General features: G+C 34.8%; 1 protein-coding gene across 1 annotated transcript in view; it reads right to left on the bottom strand.

The window, feature by feature from the left end:
* Positions 1 to 392: 392 nt before the first annotated feature.
* The window catches only part of SCN7A (sodium voltage-gated channel alpha subunit 7), an 81,766-nt gene continuing 67,101 nt past the window's right edge, over positions 393 to 15,057 (bottom strand). The window contains exons 20-25 of the mRNA XM_047772800.1: positions 10,500 to 10,778; positions 9,639 to 9,692; positions 8,346 to 8,483; positions 6,491 to 6,592; positions 5,901 to 6,171; positions 393 to 3,287 (exon numbers count right to left, since the gene is read on the bottom strand). Coding sequence (XP_047628756.1) covers positions 2,221 to 3,287; positions 5,901 to 6,171; positions 6,491 to 6,592; positions 8,346 to 8,483; positions 9,639 to 9,692; positions 10,500 to 10,778 — 1,911 coding nt within the window. The 3' untranslated portion in view covers positions 393 to 2,220. The remainder of the gene's footprint in view (positions 3,288 to 5,900; positions 6,172 to 6,490; positions 6,593 to 8,345; positions 8,484 to 9,638; positions 9,693 to 10,499; positions 10,779 to 15,057) is intronic.

The following is a 15,057-nucleotide window of genomic DNA, read 5'->3' on the forward strand; positions in this document are numbered from 1 at the left end:
TCCAAAGGAAGCACAAGCATTTTCAGTTTTAAATTTTGAGCCTAAATGAATAAACTTTAATGTAAGGCTCATTTTAAAATGTTCTTCTTAGGGAGTTTCTGTTGTGGTTTAGCAGACACGAACCACACCTACTAGTATCCATGAGGACGCAGGTTCCATTCCTGGCTTGGCTCAGTGGGCTAAGGATCTGGTGTTGACTGTGAACTGTGGTATAGGTCACAGATGCAGCTCGGATCCTGCATCACTGTGGCATAAGCTGGTAGCTACAGCTCTGATTCGACTCCTAGCCTGGGAACTCCCACATACCACAGGTGTGGCCCTAAAAAGCAAAATAAAATAAAATAAATAAAATATTCTTATTATACAAAGTTGCAAACCTAATTTACCAAAGAAAAAGAACCAAAGTTTAGTGTGGTTAACAGGTTAGATTTATTATTTTCTTTAGTATCTAAAAAGTAGAATATATTGTAAGACTTTGTTAAAAATAATTCTTTACATAGTTTTTGGGAGGTTAATGGCAAATGATTTCAATTAAAAGATAGAATTTTCAAACTAAAATCAGTTCATAATCTTTATGGAATTTACAGAAGCAAGTTAAATTTAAATATTTGAAGCAGTTTCCACATCAAAGCATTTCCAAGAAATAGAAAACTGAGAAGCTTAGCTAAAGCACTGGCTCTTACCATGCCCCTAAATTAGTACTGACTCCTCACTGGTCTCCAACACATGATGGAGAAGGGGAGGAGAGAAGGAAGGAACACTTATTGAAAGAAACAGAGCCCTGAAATTACATTTGCTTGGGGGGGGGGGTCCCCAAAGGCATCTTGGTCAGGTTAATACATTTCTGAGGAGCAGAAATAGATTATAATAGTTAAGGCTCAATTGGGATCATGCATTCATAATAAAATATAATTGCTGATATTTAAGTGATACTGAATGTCATACAACATATTTAAAATGTCATGTAAGTCAAGAGTATATATATTTTCTTTTTGAATCCTTTAGCACTTTGTAGGCACATTGAAATCAGTCTTAATACAAATGGAAGAAATATCAGAATCTCAGACTACAGGGATGCAAGTGACTGCATTTTTATGCTTTCTTCATATTTGTGCCTATCCTTAACAAACAATTTTACTAGTGAAAATTAATGTTTAGGACTTTAAAAATTTTCAAACATAAAACATTTTACAGAGTTATTATGTACGTGATAAAAACAAACCAACAAAAAAACTTGGAAAAATAAATCAGTGCAAACTAATTTGCATTCACTAATGTTATAAAACACCACAACCAATAAACTCACACTTTGATCTCCTATTTGAGTCCACATAGTTTTAGTGATCACTTTTTTCTCAAAGTTATAAAAAAAAAATAAAGTACAGTGAAAAGTACTTTAAAGGGGCCACTGTTTCCCAATGAGAAATAAGAAAATTTAAAAAATGTAGACCATAACTATAGTTTCCTTTATGCTGATTATTGTAGGAATCCATTCTGTTAAAGAGTTGGACTTTAGCTGGAACTAGCCAAAGATAAGAAACCACAATGAAAAATGAAACAACATTAATCCACAGTACCAAAAAGAAAATAAAACAAAAGCAATCAGAAACAGAACTTAAGCTCTAATTAATCTTTTTCAAAAGTGGTTTGAATCACCCCAAGAGTGACTGATCTCCAAGGCACTTTCTAAGAACTGTATTTCTTCTTCCCCTGATTGCCATCTGTTTAGGCAAATTTATGATTATTGGCTGGTAGCATTGTACTATTTTTTTTTTAAACATCACCCCACATTAAGAAAGTACTTGTTTATTTGGAACTTAAATCCTACCAGTGGTGACTTGAATCTATCAAGTTAAAGCAGACATAAAATATATAAGACAGTCCTTTTGCTACTAATCGCAGCCACTACCTCCCCCATCCTCCAGAAGAAGTGCATATCATATAAGCCATATAGAGAAAATAAGCACTGGGTTATCAAATGACAATTTTAACCCAGTTTAAGTCTCCAGTGATAGTAAGGGGTTGTCTTGGCTAGACTGAATATACAGAGGTAAAAGTGAACTGGACATGGGATCTTGTGAGGACAAGCTTATCTGCTATGGGTTGTAAACAATTGATTATTAAGTAAAATATTTTCTTTCTCTGATCTTTGCTTTTATTTCTGATTTAAATTTTTAACATTTGCAGGATATGCAAAGAAGGTGAAAAGGTAGTGTGGGATTAGATTTGACTTTGAATTGTTGCCTTTCCCTCAGCTTTTTCAAAATCAGAATCTTCTTTGATAATCTGGACTTCCTTGTCATTGTCTATCACATGACTGTCTGGTGTGTTTCTGTCATTTTGCCTCAAACGGTAATTTTTATAAGCACGTTGAATGATAGTTGCTGAGACTGCCTCTTGTTTTCGTTTCAGAGTAGTTGTAATTGGCTCATATGTGATCTTAAAAGGGTTGGCTAACATAAATCCTGATTCTATCTCTGAAAGAACTTTCTCCATCTTCACATCTTTATCCATAACTCGCTTTGTTAAAGCAAGTAAGACATCCAGGCAATGAATTCTGTCCCCAACAGCCATGGGAAGATCCATGGCAACGAGTTGGCCCTTGTTTGGTTTTGCCATGAAAAGAGGAGGATCAAGAGCAGCTGCAAAATCGGAAAGCTTGCTAGAGTCTATATACTGGGTTCTATCAGGATCATACCTCTTCCATACCTGAAAGAATTTCCTAAAATCATCTTCACTCAATGTCTTGGCTTTTTTTTTAGAAGCAATATTTAAAAACTCCATGACAGCAACAATGTACATGTTTATAATGATCAGCCATGATATGAGGATGTAACTGACAAAATAAATAATCCCAACTGTGGGGTTACCACAGTCTCCTCTAACCTGAGTCCCAGGATTAATTTTATCAGGATCACAGTCAGACCATTTGCTGTTGAAAATTGCATCAAGCATTTGATCCCAACCAGAAAATATTGTAACTTGGAAAAGACAGAGCATACTGCTGCCAAAGGTTTCAAAGTTGGACACATCATTAATTCCACCTCCCTTTTTAACATAGGCAAAACTGTACATTCCGAAGATGGCGTAGACAAACATGACCAGGAAGATGAGAAGACTGATGTTCAACAATGCGGGGAGTGACAGCATCAAAGGAAGCAGCAGATCATGGAACACCTTTGGTCCTTTCTCAGGACGCAGGATGTGGATGATCCGTGAGAGAAGTATCAGTTGCACAAGGGAAGGAGGTACAAGGTAATATCCTACCGTCAGAGGCAGAAATAGTCCTGGATAGAGGGAAAGCAGGCCATATAATTATTTAGAGGAATATAAATTATTTCACATTTCATTGGTTTTGTCCTATATGCTAAAGTAATCTTATTAATCCTTCCAATATAACATTTAGCACATATGAAAGTTTGGGATAGCCAAATACTACTGTGGCAATGCTCAGAGTATCTAGCAAAATTTGGAAGGGAATTATTTCTACCATCATTTTAAGAGTATTATCAATCAAGCACTTCAGGAATCACAGATAGAATGAATCCATAATATAGAACAGTAGTCATTTTTTTCTGATTGCAGTTAGATCAAGAAATTTACTTCAACCCAAGCTTTATTAATAAAAGTGTCATGAAAATATGCTAAGATGAATAACATGACTCCTGTCTGCAGAGACCATATAATATAAAGAGTAGAAGTATACATAAGCTAATTATAATGCAAGACAGACTTGTTGATAAATATAATTACAAAAATATTTGGCATTCAGTGATTCACAGGTTGTAATTTAACTTATTTAGTCCACAAATAGTTTCTGGGCCCTTAGGAGCTTTAAATGTGAATTGAATAAGTTAGTTTTTGCCTAGAACTTTTCTTTTTGGCAGTGTAGGAGAATGGGGGGAACTATGGGAATGAGATATAGAACACAAGGTAAAATTGTAATTAATAAAAAAAATAAGGGATGTTCTCTGGAAGTGCTGAAGATTGTGTGGCACATTTTGAGTTGAGAAGGTGGAGGAGGGGAAAATCCCATGAAGCTTCTAAATGAGATGGTAAGTTTGTTGAATCTGAAAGGTTCATGTCTCACATTTCTGTTAATCCAGTCACTGTCAATTGTCAATGATGGCATTCTCTCTGATGTTCTATCTTATGGATATCCTCATTTCCACAGTGCTTTAGCAAACCTTATGCTCTGACTCAAATTTTCTTTTCTCCTCAATCTTCCAAAGTCCTCCATCATGAAGGAGGTTTCCCCATTTAATTGTAAACATGTTTTAACTTCCTCACCTCTAAATTTTCTTCATAGCCTTTCTTACCTAAAATCTGACTCTATCTTGAGGATACTATTTCCCTGGCAAATACTCTTTAAGCACAGACAGCTCATTCTTTCCCACTCCATAGTTCTCAAGATAGAAAGATAAAGCAAGCAAGCATTTTTCTTTCCTTCCAATGTGATTTCCAGATAATTTTATAAAGAAAAAAGAAAGAAATCTTTGACAGTTTGTAGATCACGCCATTCAACTATACCATCTCCTATCATTCCTCAGCTCTGTGATCTATTCATTCCTCCTCATTTATATTCACTGGAGACTTTAGCACATGGCTCACCTTCACCCTTTCCATCTGAGCACCTACCATCCACAACCCATTGAAAGGCTAATCATTCAGTCTTTGGCTTTCCTAACTTTAGTAATCTCCATCATTTTACTTTAGTCATACCCATCTATGGCCACACGCTGGACCCAGGGTACCTGACCTTCTGAGATCCCAAATTCAAACAACTTTGTCTTGTACTGCAATTTCCTCTCCTTCCAGATGTCAGTAACTCTCACTTCAATCTCATAGGGCTCTTTAATTCCATTTTCCTCTGTTTTCTTCCTATCAGTCTTTTCTCGACTTTTTCTACTTTTCTAGCAAGTTTCTTGTACTTGTCTATCAATATTAATTGCACTGTTTCTACTACCAGCTGAACGAGTGCATTTTCTGGATACACAACTGGGCACCCTGTTTAACTACATTTTTCACTACTGACTACAGAGGATAGTACTTCACAATAACACAAATATTGTCCCTACTCTTATGGAGATAACATTCTAGTATGTCTCTCATGGAAGGCAGATGGTAAACAGACTTTTCTCTGCCTAAAACTTTTTTATCCTAGATTCTTTCTTGGCTACCTCCTTATCCACTAGGTCTCTCTTCAGATTTTTGTTTCTTCCCTGAAGTTTTCTCTGACCGCTACTTACTGATTAGGTGCTCCTCACTCTGGTGTGCTGCTATAGCACCTCTTTCCTTATCATACACTAAACAGCACAACATTAAAATCTGCTGTTTAATTATATTTCTCTCTTAATAGATTATAAACTGTGTATAAACAGGAATTATGCCTAACTTATTTGCTATGGAATTCTTTGCATATAACATAATATCTCTTCACAAAGAGGGAAATCAAATATATTTGTTAAATAAAGGACTGGGATCTCAGAGTAAGAAAACTTAAAACAAATTTATTAAAACCTAAAACTTTAGTGTTATTAAAGTGGTAAACAGCTTTAGAAATTAGAGGAAAGGACATAAAAAATGAGTTTGAAAGGTTATAACTTGCTTATATATAAAGATTCTTCTAGTGTCATCTTAGAAAAAATAACGCATGTGATATACTGAATGGGTAACTAAGCACTTACCTGGTGGTCTATGAAGTCTATGTATAAATTCAAGAAATATTTTTTAATAACTTATATCTTCCAGGCATGTCCACTTGTATGAACACAAAAATGTAAGGCATTCCAGTTGGAAATAAAAGGGATCCTACCTGTCTGTCTTGCTTATTAAAAGAATATATCTCAGGAGATATTTACTATAAAAACTTGCCTGAGTTTGACTAAGCAAAATCTTACCTGTAATAGAGAAAACAACCACCATAAAATCAAAAATGTTCCATCCACTAGTGAAATAGTTACAATGGAAAACGATGAGCTTCAGCACACATTCTCCAGCATATAGCATAACAAAAACTGAGTTAATCCAGTAGAGAGCAATGTCTATTTGCAGGCTCTGTTCATCACTTTGTATCATAATGGTTATTGCTTGGAAACAGATAAGAACCATAATGATGACATTAAAAACTTGATTTGTTACCAAGTCAAAGATGAATCCTTGGAACTTGTTCTGTATGGGGGGAAAAAGGTATAATATTCTTATTAATAAGATATTTATACATACACATTCTCTTTTGATTTTCAACTTCTCTCCCAGCATAAACAGGAGAATAAGTGAGGAATAAGTTTTTACCAAACTATAATTATAGCATTCAGGCAAATTAAACAAAAAGACTCTTTATCAAAAGCTTTGTCAAGGGATTATATTTTAAAAATTCTGTTAAAAGCATTTGTTGTTAAGAATTTTAAAAACACATTTTCATTTGCAAGACAGAGTATGTATAGGAAATTTTTTCAAAAACTTAAAAAACATCTAAATGTTTCCTTACTCCTGGGCGAAGTACTGGTTTTTGAGAGTCATCATACATCAGCTTCTTCAGTGCACGGTATTGTTTCTTCTGTTTTACTGTTATAAATATATTTGCACCTCCCTTGGAAAGACATGAAAGAAAAAAATATTAAAAAATATTTAATTCATATTTCATCTTATATTAATATGCATATCAGAAAGCTTGGTGATTATTAATTTTTTTTGTCTTTTCTAGGGCTGCACCCGTGGCATATGAAGGTTCCCAGGCTAGGGGTCTAATAGGAGCTGAAGCCACTGGCCTATGCCAGAGCCACAGCAATGCCAGATCCGAGTCGTGTCTGCGACCTACACCACAGCTCATGGCAATGCCGAATCCTTAACCCACTGAGCGATGTCAGGGATCAAACCCGCAACCTCATCGTTCCTAGTTGGATTAGTTAACCACTGAGCCACAACAGGAACTCCTATTAATTTAATTCTTTAAAAAAGCTTACCTACAATGAATTAAATGATGTTTAAACATGTCTGATTTTCTGCACAAAAATCCATACAAAACACAGGAAATTACTGATATTCAATAATTCTTTAATTCACTTTCCTGTGGATAGTTGATCGTATTTAACTTTAATTACTGAGGTCTATTTCTTGTTTGACAAAGACACAGGAGAATAGCAGACGGTATCTGGAAAGGCTATCAAGAAAAGCTGAACTCAAAAGTTAGAGGTAAAGTTGGTTTGTGCATTTTAATCATCAGGAAGAAAATAAAATTGGTAATATACATGTTTTTATATGTTCATATGCTACTTAATTTTCCAGATACTACCAAAAAATACTTTTTCACTATTATTTCAGAAGTACTTTGTGTTTACTTCTTTAAAGAAACTTCAAGGGGTTATTCATCTTTGTGTTCCCAGTGTTATTTTCACTATTTTATACAGAATACCCAAAGTGAATAAGAGGTAAACATTTAATGTACTAATCTAAGAATTAGGAATTGTTACTGTCCAAGCCAGGGACTCAGTCACTTAAAATTGACACACCCACCAATTTGAAGCAAAACCTAGGATGTTATCCCATTGGGTTGAAATCCCTAGGAAACTAAAGCATCAATTCAATGGATATTTGACCACTAGTCTTTCTAATCCCATCTGATAAATGCAGTTTCCAAGCGGTTTTGTTTACCAGAGTCTGCACATAGTCAAACTGTGATGACATGGCTAAAGATGGAATTTGAAGATTAAACTCTTTTTCCTTTATTGGAAGGCACTCCTACACCTAATAAAAATAGGTCCCTAGGGCTAAAATAAGTGGATTTATATGCCTTTTGAGGCTTTTGTATTAATGAAAGCCCTGAAGGGAGTCTTTGGAGATGATACCAGAGGTTGTTCAATTCTGCTTCTGCATTCTCTCTTATTTGTTTCAAGCACTCCTGTTTGGCCATCTAGTTAGGAGTTATGACTTTATTTCTAGCAGAAATAGCTATTCCATCTGACAAAGATGTCTCTGCTAGTTATGACTTTGAAAGCTTTGAGTGTATCAGAGAATAAAAAAGTGTGGTTTATTTTTCTTGAACATCTTCACATATTTGTGCAGATGGGCAACAGGGTTAATTTTCAGCATGTCATAATTTACAAACATACACACAGAAACACTTGTAATTTTTAACATTTAAACTTGTCTGCCTATATGAATATAGAAAACAATGTAAATATGAACATTTTAGCAATATTTATCAATATGCCAGAATATCAATTTTTTTTTTAAAGAAAAGTACCAAGTAAAAATGATATTATGCTGCATCCAAAACCAATTATTCGAAGCAGGACATTTTTTTCCCCCTCAGGCACTGATGAAAAAAGAATATTTATACTTACCTTCATTTTATACTTGTTGAAATTAGCAACAATTGCACCAATCAACATACTCAGAGGAAGAAATAATCCAACAATAATAAAGACAACAAAGTAACAATACATGTAGATGTTATTTTCAAAATTAGGCTGCATATCTACCTAAAAGTTAAGAAATAAGCAAAATAAGGCAGGGCGTAGAGGATTTTTAGGGCAGTGAAAATATTCTGTATGGTATTATAATGAAGGATATATTATTATACATTTGTTCAAACCAATAGAATGTACAATACTGAGTGAACCCTAAGGTAAACTACGGTCTTTGGGTGATCAAGATGTGTCTGGGTTCATCCTTGGTAAAAATGTACATCGTGGTGAGTGATGTTAACAATGGGGAGGCTACGCATGTGTTAGGGCAGGGGTATATGGGAAATCTTTGTGTCCCCCTTCTCAATTTTGTTGTAAATCTAAAACTACTCTAAAAAAATGTTTTTAAAAATAAAAACAAACTAAAAGGTATGAAAGTAAGGATATAGTGATACTGACTTTTTAAAACATGAGATTTAGAAAACAATTTATGACAAGAAAATCCAACAATTCTCCTTGAGGCAGTATTTCCTCTTTGTTTCTCTGGTGAAGGGATATCATTGCTTTGTTTATTTGAATTTTATTTGCTTTTCTGTTTGTATTTTGGGGATTTTTGGCCTTGCCCTTGGCATGTGGAAGTTTCCAGGATCAAACCCACACCACAGCTGTGACAATGCTGGATACTTTACCCACTGAGCCACCAGGGAACTCTTACTTGCTTGTTTTTTTTTTTTTTTTGGCCTTTTTTGGGGGAGGGCTGCACCCATGGCATATGGAAATTCACAGGCTAGGGGTCGAACTGGAGCTATGGCCGCTGGCCTACTTCACAGCAACGTGGGATCCAAACTCATGGCAACATCACAGCTCATGGCAACACCACATCCCTGACCCACTGAGCACGGCCAGGGATCGAACCTGCATCCTCATGGATACTAGTTGGATTCATTTCTGCTGCACCATAACAGGAACTCCAGGAATTCTTATTTGGATTTTAAGGTTTATTGCATTGGTTTAATCACTGTTGTGATAATCCTTCAAATGAGCCTGTTGGGCCTCAGCCACTGAATATGAGCAGTTCACTGTTTATGAAATGTTCAATCTGTAATGTATTTAATTTCTACCTAGCATAAATGTTTGCTTTTACCATGTTAATTATTCAATTATTGCTTGTGCCCAGTTCTTGAATTACAAAAATTACTCTACTTGACCTTTAACATTATTTATACTTACACCAGTAGAGTCAACTGCTGAATTCATAATAGTGATCCATCCATTAAATGTTGCCTGTAAAAATGGTAAGTATTTCTTAGGGAAACTTCGTGGCAAATAAAAATTAAAAATCAATCTGTTATTAATACAGTAAAACATTTGATTAGTAAGACTGACTATACTTCTATGTAATTGTGATCTTTATTTTCATTATTATATTTGTCTATTAACAACTACTTAAAACTACTTAGCTTAATTGTAGTAAGTAACTTAAAAGATTTTAGCATAGTGTAAATAAAAGGGGAGAGAACTGATTAGGTAGATGGATAAATAGTAAATAAATACATGCTGCCCAAGTGTCCCAGTCACTTTATATATGTGCTTTAGAGAACTGATTAGGTAGATGGATAAATAGTAAATAAATACATGCTGCCCAAGTGTCCTAGTCACTTTATATATGTGCTTTACTATGAGGGAAGTAAGACCAGAATGATCTGCCTCTTTATATCTGCTAGATGTTAGGTGACAGAGTAGCCATTCCTCAAGCACTAAGTAGAAACAAAATTGTAGTAACCGAGTTGGATTAAAAATTGTGAAACTACTATCTGATCAGTGGTGGAGGAAATAGGTTTGCCCAGTATCTGCCATTTCCTCTGTTAGTCCCACCTTTATTTCCACTTCCTTCTCCCCAAAGAGCAAGTACTATATTTCACTTTTGTCTTTCCCAATGAGCGTAATATAGTATGTTCCATAACATGTAACTACTAACTAATAATTGCTAAAATAATTTAAAACCAACTTTATTAATCATCTACATCTTGTCCTTTATGTTCACCATCATATGGATGAGTATAAAATTCACAAATTCAAACATGTACTCACTACTTGAAGCAGTGAAAGAAAGCTGATTCCAACATTATCAAAGTTCAGTTTTGCATTCTCCCATGGCATGGATTCATTAAATACAAGGCTTTCACACTGACTTCTATTCATGACTTCAGATATAGGAAACCTTTCTCCACTTGTTAGGTCAATGCATTCATAGAATGTGCCAGCAAATAAATGTACTCCTATGATGCCAAAAGCCAGCCAGATCATAAGGCAGACCAGAAACACATTTGCCGTGGGTAAAGTTGTTTTTATCAAAGTTCTCACTACCACCTGCCATATAAATACAAACATGTAAACTTTAGATAAGAAATGTCAAAGTATTTTAATTAAATTGGAAATATTTATTAATGTAATGTCATATTGGAACAAAAAGGGCCATCACTAAAGATTTAATAGGCCATATGCCTATTTGAATAACCTAAATAACAAATTTCAGTTAAAAATATATTAAAACTACAGATATTCTCAAAATTCTTGTACTAAAAAAATCATTAAATGGCAACAGAGCTGATCAGTATAAATACTAGAATAAATAGTCATTTTCCTGATTTAACACATTTATCCATTTCCTATACTGTGCCATAAATGGGCAAGACAACTGAAGTTATATATATGTATGAAATGATCTAGAAAACATTAAAATGAGAGTGAAACAGGCCTAGGCTTAAGTGATGGGTATTCTAAAGTTAGGGAGGATTAGCCTACAAAGGATAGGTTGAAGGAGTAGCCAGGCAAATAAGGGGAAGACCAAGAGACTACAGCAATGAAGCCAAGTCAAGAGACTGCTTCAAGAAACACTGAATGGGCAACTGTGCCTCTTCCAATCACAGAAGCTTTCTCTGAACCACTCAGTCTCTTGTGAGTCACTCCAGAGTGGGGAGTATGGGAAGTGAATCTGCTACCTAAACTTGAATAAGAGCAATAGTCTATGACCATTGTCTCCATTTCCTCAAATCCTTTTATTCTTTAATTATTACCACTAGACTCTTATTCTTATCATTTGTCATGGCAAATGTAAGCTAGTGGCTATACCCAATAAAATATTTCCAATCTTTGCTAGGGCCATGCCCCCAGCATGTTGAAGTTCCTAGGCTAAGGGTCGAATTGGAGCTGCAGCTGATGGCCTACACCACAGCCACAGCAACTTCAGATCCAAGCCGCATCTGAGACCTAAAACACAGCTCATGCCAATGATGGATCCTTAAACCACTGAGTGAGCCAGGGATTGAACCTGCATTCTCATGATTACGAGTCGGGTTCCTTACCGCTGAGCACGATGGGAACTCCCTGTTATTTATACTTTTGACTTCTTTTCCCCAAACACACACACTCTCTCTCATTTTTTTTTCCTGAGGCATCATTCTCTTTTCCACCATTCTAACCTTTTCCTTCCTTTAGCCATTACTGGATACATAGCCTTTCGAATGTGCTTTCTTGCTTATATTCCTTAGTTTTATGTCCTTGAATTAATATTTTTATATTTAATTGTGCTATTAATTACGTTTAATTTTATTTGTAAAATTAAGTTACAGATTCTTTGTTGACACTTAAGATATTTCAAGAGGTGCACTGATGCCTCTGATGAAAAAAATGCTATTAGAAAATACACACAAATGTAAGAAAAAAAAGCAATAGATATTGTTGAAACAAATATCTGAGTAGTAAGAGCTTCCAAGACCCAAAGATTATTAAATACATAAAATTTTGTAATCAGGTAGCTTCCTTATGATATACCTTCAGAGATAATTCAACTACAGAATTTCCAGAGGATGAGATGAAGATTTAGATCTGGAATTGACCTTGATCTAACCATAACTGACCTTGAATTGTCTGTGGCTACTATCTCATTGCCATTCCAATTAATTCATAGCATCAAAAAGTACAATGCTTAACTTCTGACAGAGGCAGCTTCCGAAGCAAATCTGTTCCTACTTTTCTCTAATTCGAGGGCAGACAATTTACTGATTTTGGTACTCTTTCTTCACCTTTTATGTATCTAAATTTATTAGGAAAAAAGCCAAACCCCAAAACACCTGATATTATCCCAGAATGTTTTTTACAATAAGGAAGAGCTATTTTAGTTACATTCATTATCTAATTTGTGTGTGTTGGTGAATATGAGTGCATGTGTTTTCCAGCTATCATTTAGGTATAATTTATAAAGTTGTGTAAATTTAAGACATACGAGGTGATGACCTGATATACATATACAATGTGAAATGATTCCCACAGTTAGGCTAATTAACATCTATCCTTAGGTATATGGTGAAAATGTTTTAGATCTATCTGCTCTGTTAGAAAATTTCAACTATAGAGTACAGTATCATTAACTACAGTCACCGTACCGTACATTAGATTCTTGAACTTATATTTTTAAATGAAAGTTTGTATCCTTTGAAAAACATCTCTACATTTCCCCACCCACAGCCCTTATGTTTTGAGTTAGTAGGCCATGGGTAGTCTATAATCCTAGAATATTCTAGGATTTTCCTGTCACTAAACTGAATTTGTGCTAGAAATTTGGTTGTATCATCATTCCTGAATCTTACATTTCTTTTCATTTTCTATTTTCAGCTTGTTTTCCTCTGTATTTTGGTTTAAAAGCACTGGGGTATTTCACCACTTTGTGGACTTCCATAATATTGTTAATAATATGTTTCATAAGTTATAATTATATTTGTAATTACATTTGTAATTCATAAATTACAATTAACATTTTAGATTTTTGTTTTCTAGGTATATGATAATTGGAATTTTTCTGTTTTTGCTACATAATCAAAATATTTCTTTCTCAACACCAGCACATCAAATGCATTTGGGGACTAGATTGACCAGTAAGAGAGTCCTATTAATTACAAAATATTGTCAATCATATACTTGCATATGTATTAAAATATAATTAACATGCTTACTATGTATAAACATATGTAAACACATGTATATCATATAATCATATTACAGTGAATAATAAAGTGGTACTATTAAAATTTGGAATATTTTGGTTAAATATATATTTTAAATTACTTATGTTTCTGTTTGGATTTATAATAGTAAACTCAATATAATTTTAAGTTTTGAAATATAAATAAATATCCACCTTTTATCCAAGTGGAAAGATTTTTTTTTTTTTGGTCTTTTTTGTCTTTTGAGGGCTGCACCTGCGGCATATGGAGGTTCCCAGGCTAGGGGTCTAATCAGAGCTAGAGTTGCTGGCCTATGCCACAGCCACAGCAATGACAGATTCGAACCATGTTTGCCACCTACACCACAGCTCACGGCAGCGCTGGATCCTTAACCCACTGAGCAAGGCCAGGGATCGAACCCGCGACCTCATGGTTCATTTCTGCTGCTCCATGACGGGAACTCCCCCAAGTGGAAAGAATTTAAGTATTGTAGTTTCTTAATGAATGGCATTTAAATGTGATATACAATGTATAAACTATAAAAACAATACAACTTAAACATAAATTTCTTACTGTATCTACCTACATATAATACGTGATATTCCATAATATTAGTCGAATAGTCACGCTAATGTTAAATAATCCATATAAATGACAAAGGCAAGGAAGTATAAATGTACGATTATAAAAAAAGGTAAAATTAAACTTTTTCTCACATTTCTACATAGAATTGATCACTGTATATCTACATAATTATACTATTTGTGGTGGTCAAAGTCTCTTTTTTCTTTTAGGTTGGGCCATAAGGGATTTCCACTATAGGCCCAAAGATTGAACATTGGCCATTTCATATGGTTCAACCTATTAGTTTCCCTCACATTGTTCAGAAGAATCTTTAACATGGGAGAGGGAGGACTGGCAAGAATTCACAAAATTCGTGATGTAACAAAAGGGAATTTATTTTAAAATTCAAATTGCTATTTCATTTAGTAAGTCAATTAGTGTGCATGATGTGCTTATCACTTAAAAAAGTTATCCAGCTGATTAAAGTTTTATTTTCTATCAGTTATATTTTTAATATGGAGAGAGATAATTTCATTTATATTTGTATATATCTGGGTTAGAATGGTATTACTTTATTTATTTTTTTTTCGTCTTTTTAGGGACATACCCTCAGCATATGGAAGTTCCCAGGCTAGGAGGTGAATCACAGCTGAAGCTGCTGGCCTACACCACAGTCACAGCAACGCTGGATCCGAGCCATGTCTGTGACCTACACCTGGATCCTCAACCCATTGAGAAAGGGCAGGGATTGAACCCGTGTCCTCACGGATGCCAGTCAGGTTTGATAACTGCTGAGCCATGATGGGAACTCCTAGAATGGTATTACTTTTTGAAACTATATTTTCTGTCTCATCTATGAGATATTTTGCTTATCTTTATTAGTTTTCATATCTCATGAGCAATAAAGGTCTAAAATCTTAGTAAGTATAACCAATGAAGCTTTTTTTTTTTTTTGTCTTTTTGTCTTTTTGTTGTTGTTGCTATTTCTTGGCCCGCTCCCGCGCATATGGAGGTTCCCAGGCTAGGGGTTGAATCGGAGCTGTAGCCACCGGCTTATGCCAGAGCCACAGCAACGCGGGATC

The sequence above is a fragment of the Phacochoerus africanus genome, chromosome 3 (genome assembly GCF_016906955.1).
Source record: "Phacochoerus africanus isolate WHEZ1 chromosome 3, ROS_Pafr_v1, whole genome shotgun sequence".
NCBI classification, from domain to species: Eukaryota; Metazoa; Chordata; class Mammalia; order Artiodactyla; family Suidae; genus Phacochoerus; species Phacochoerus africanus.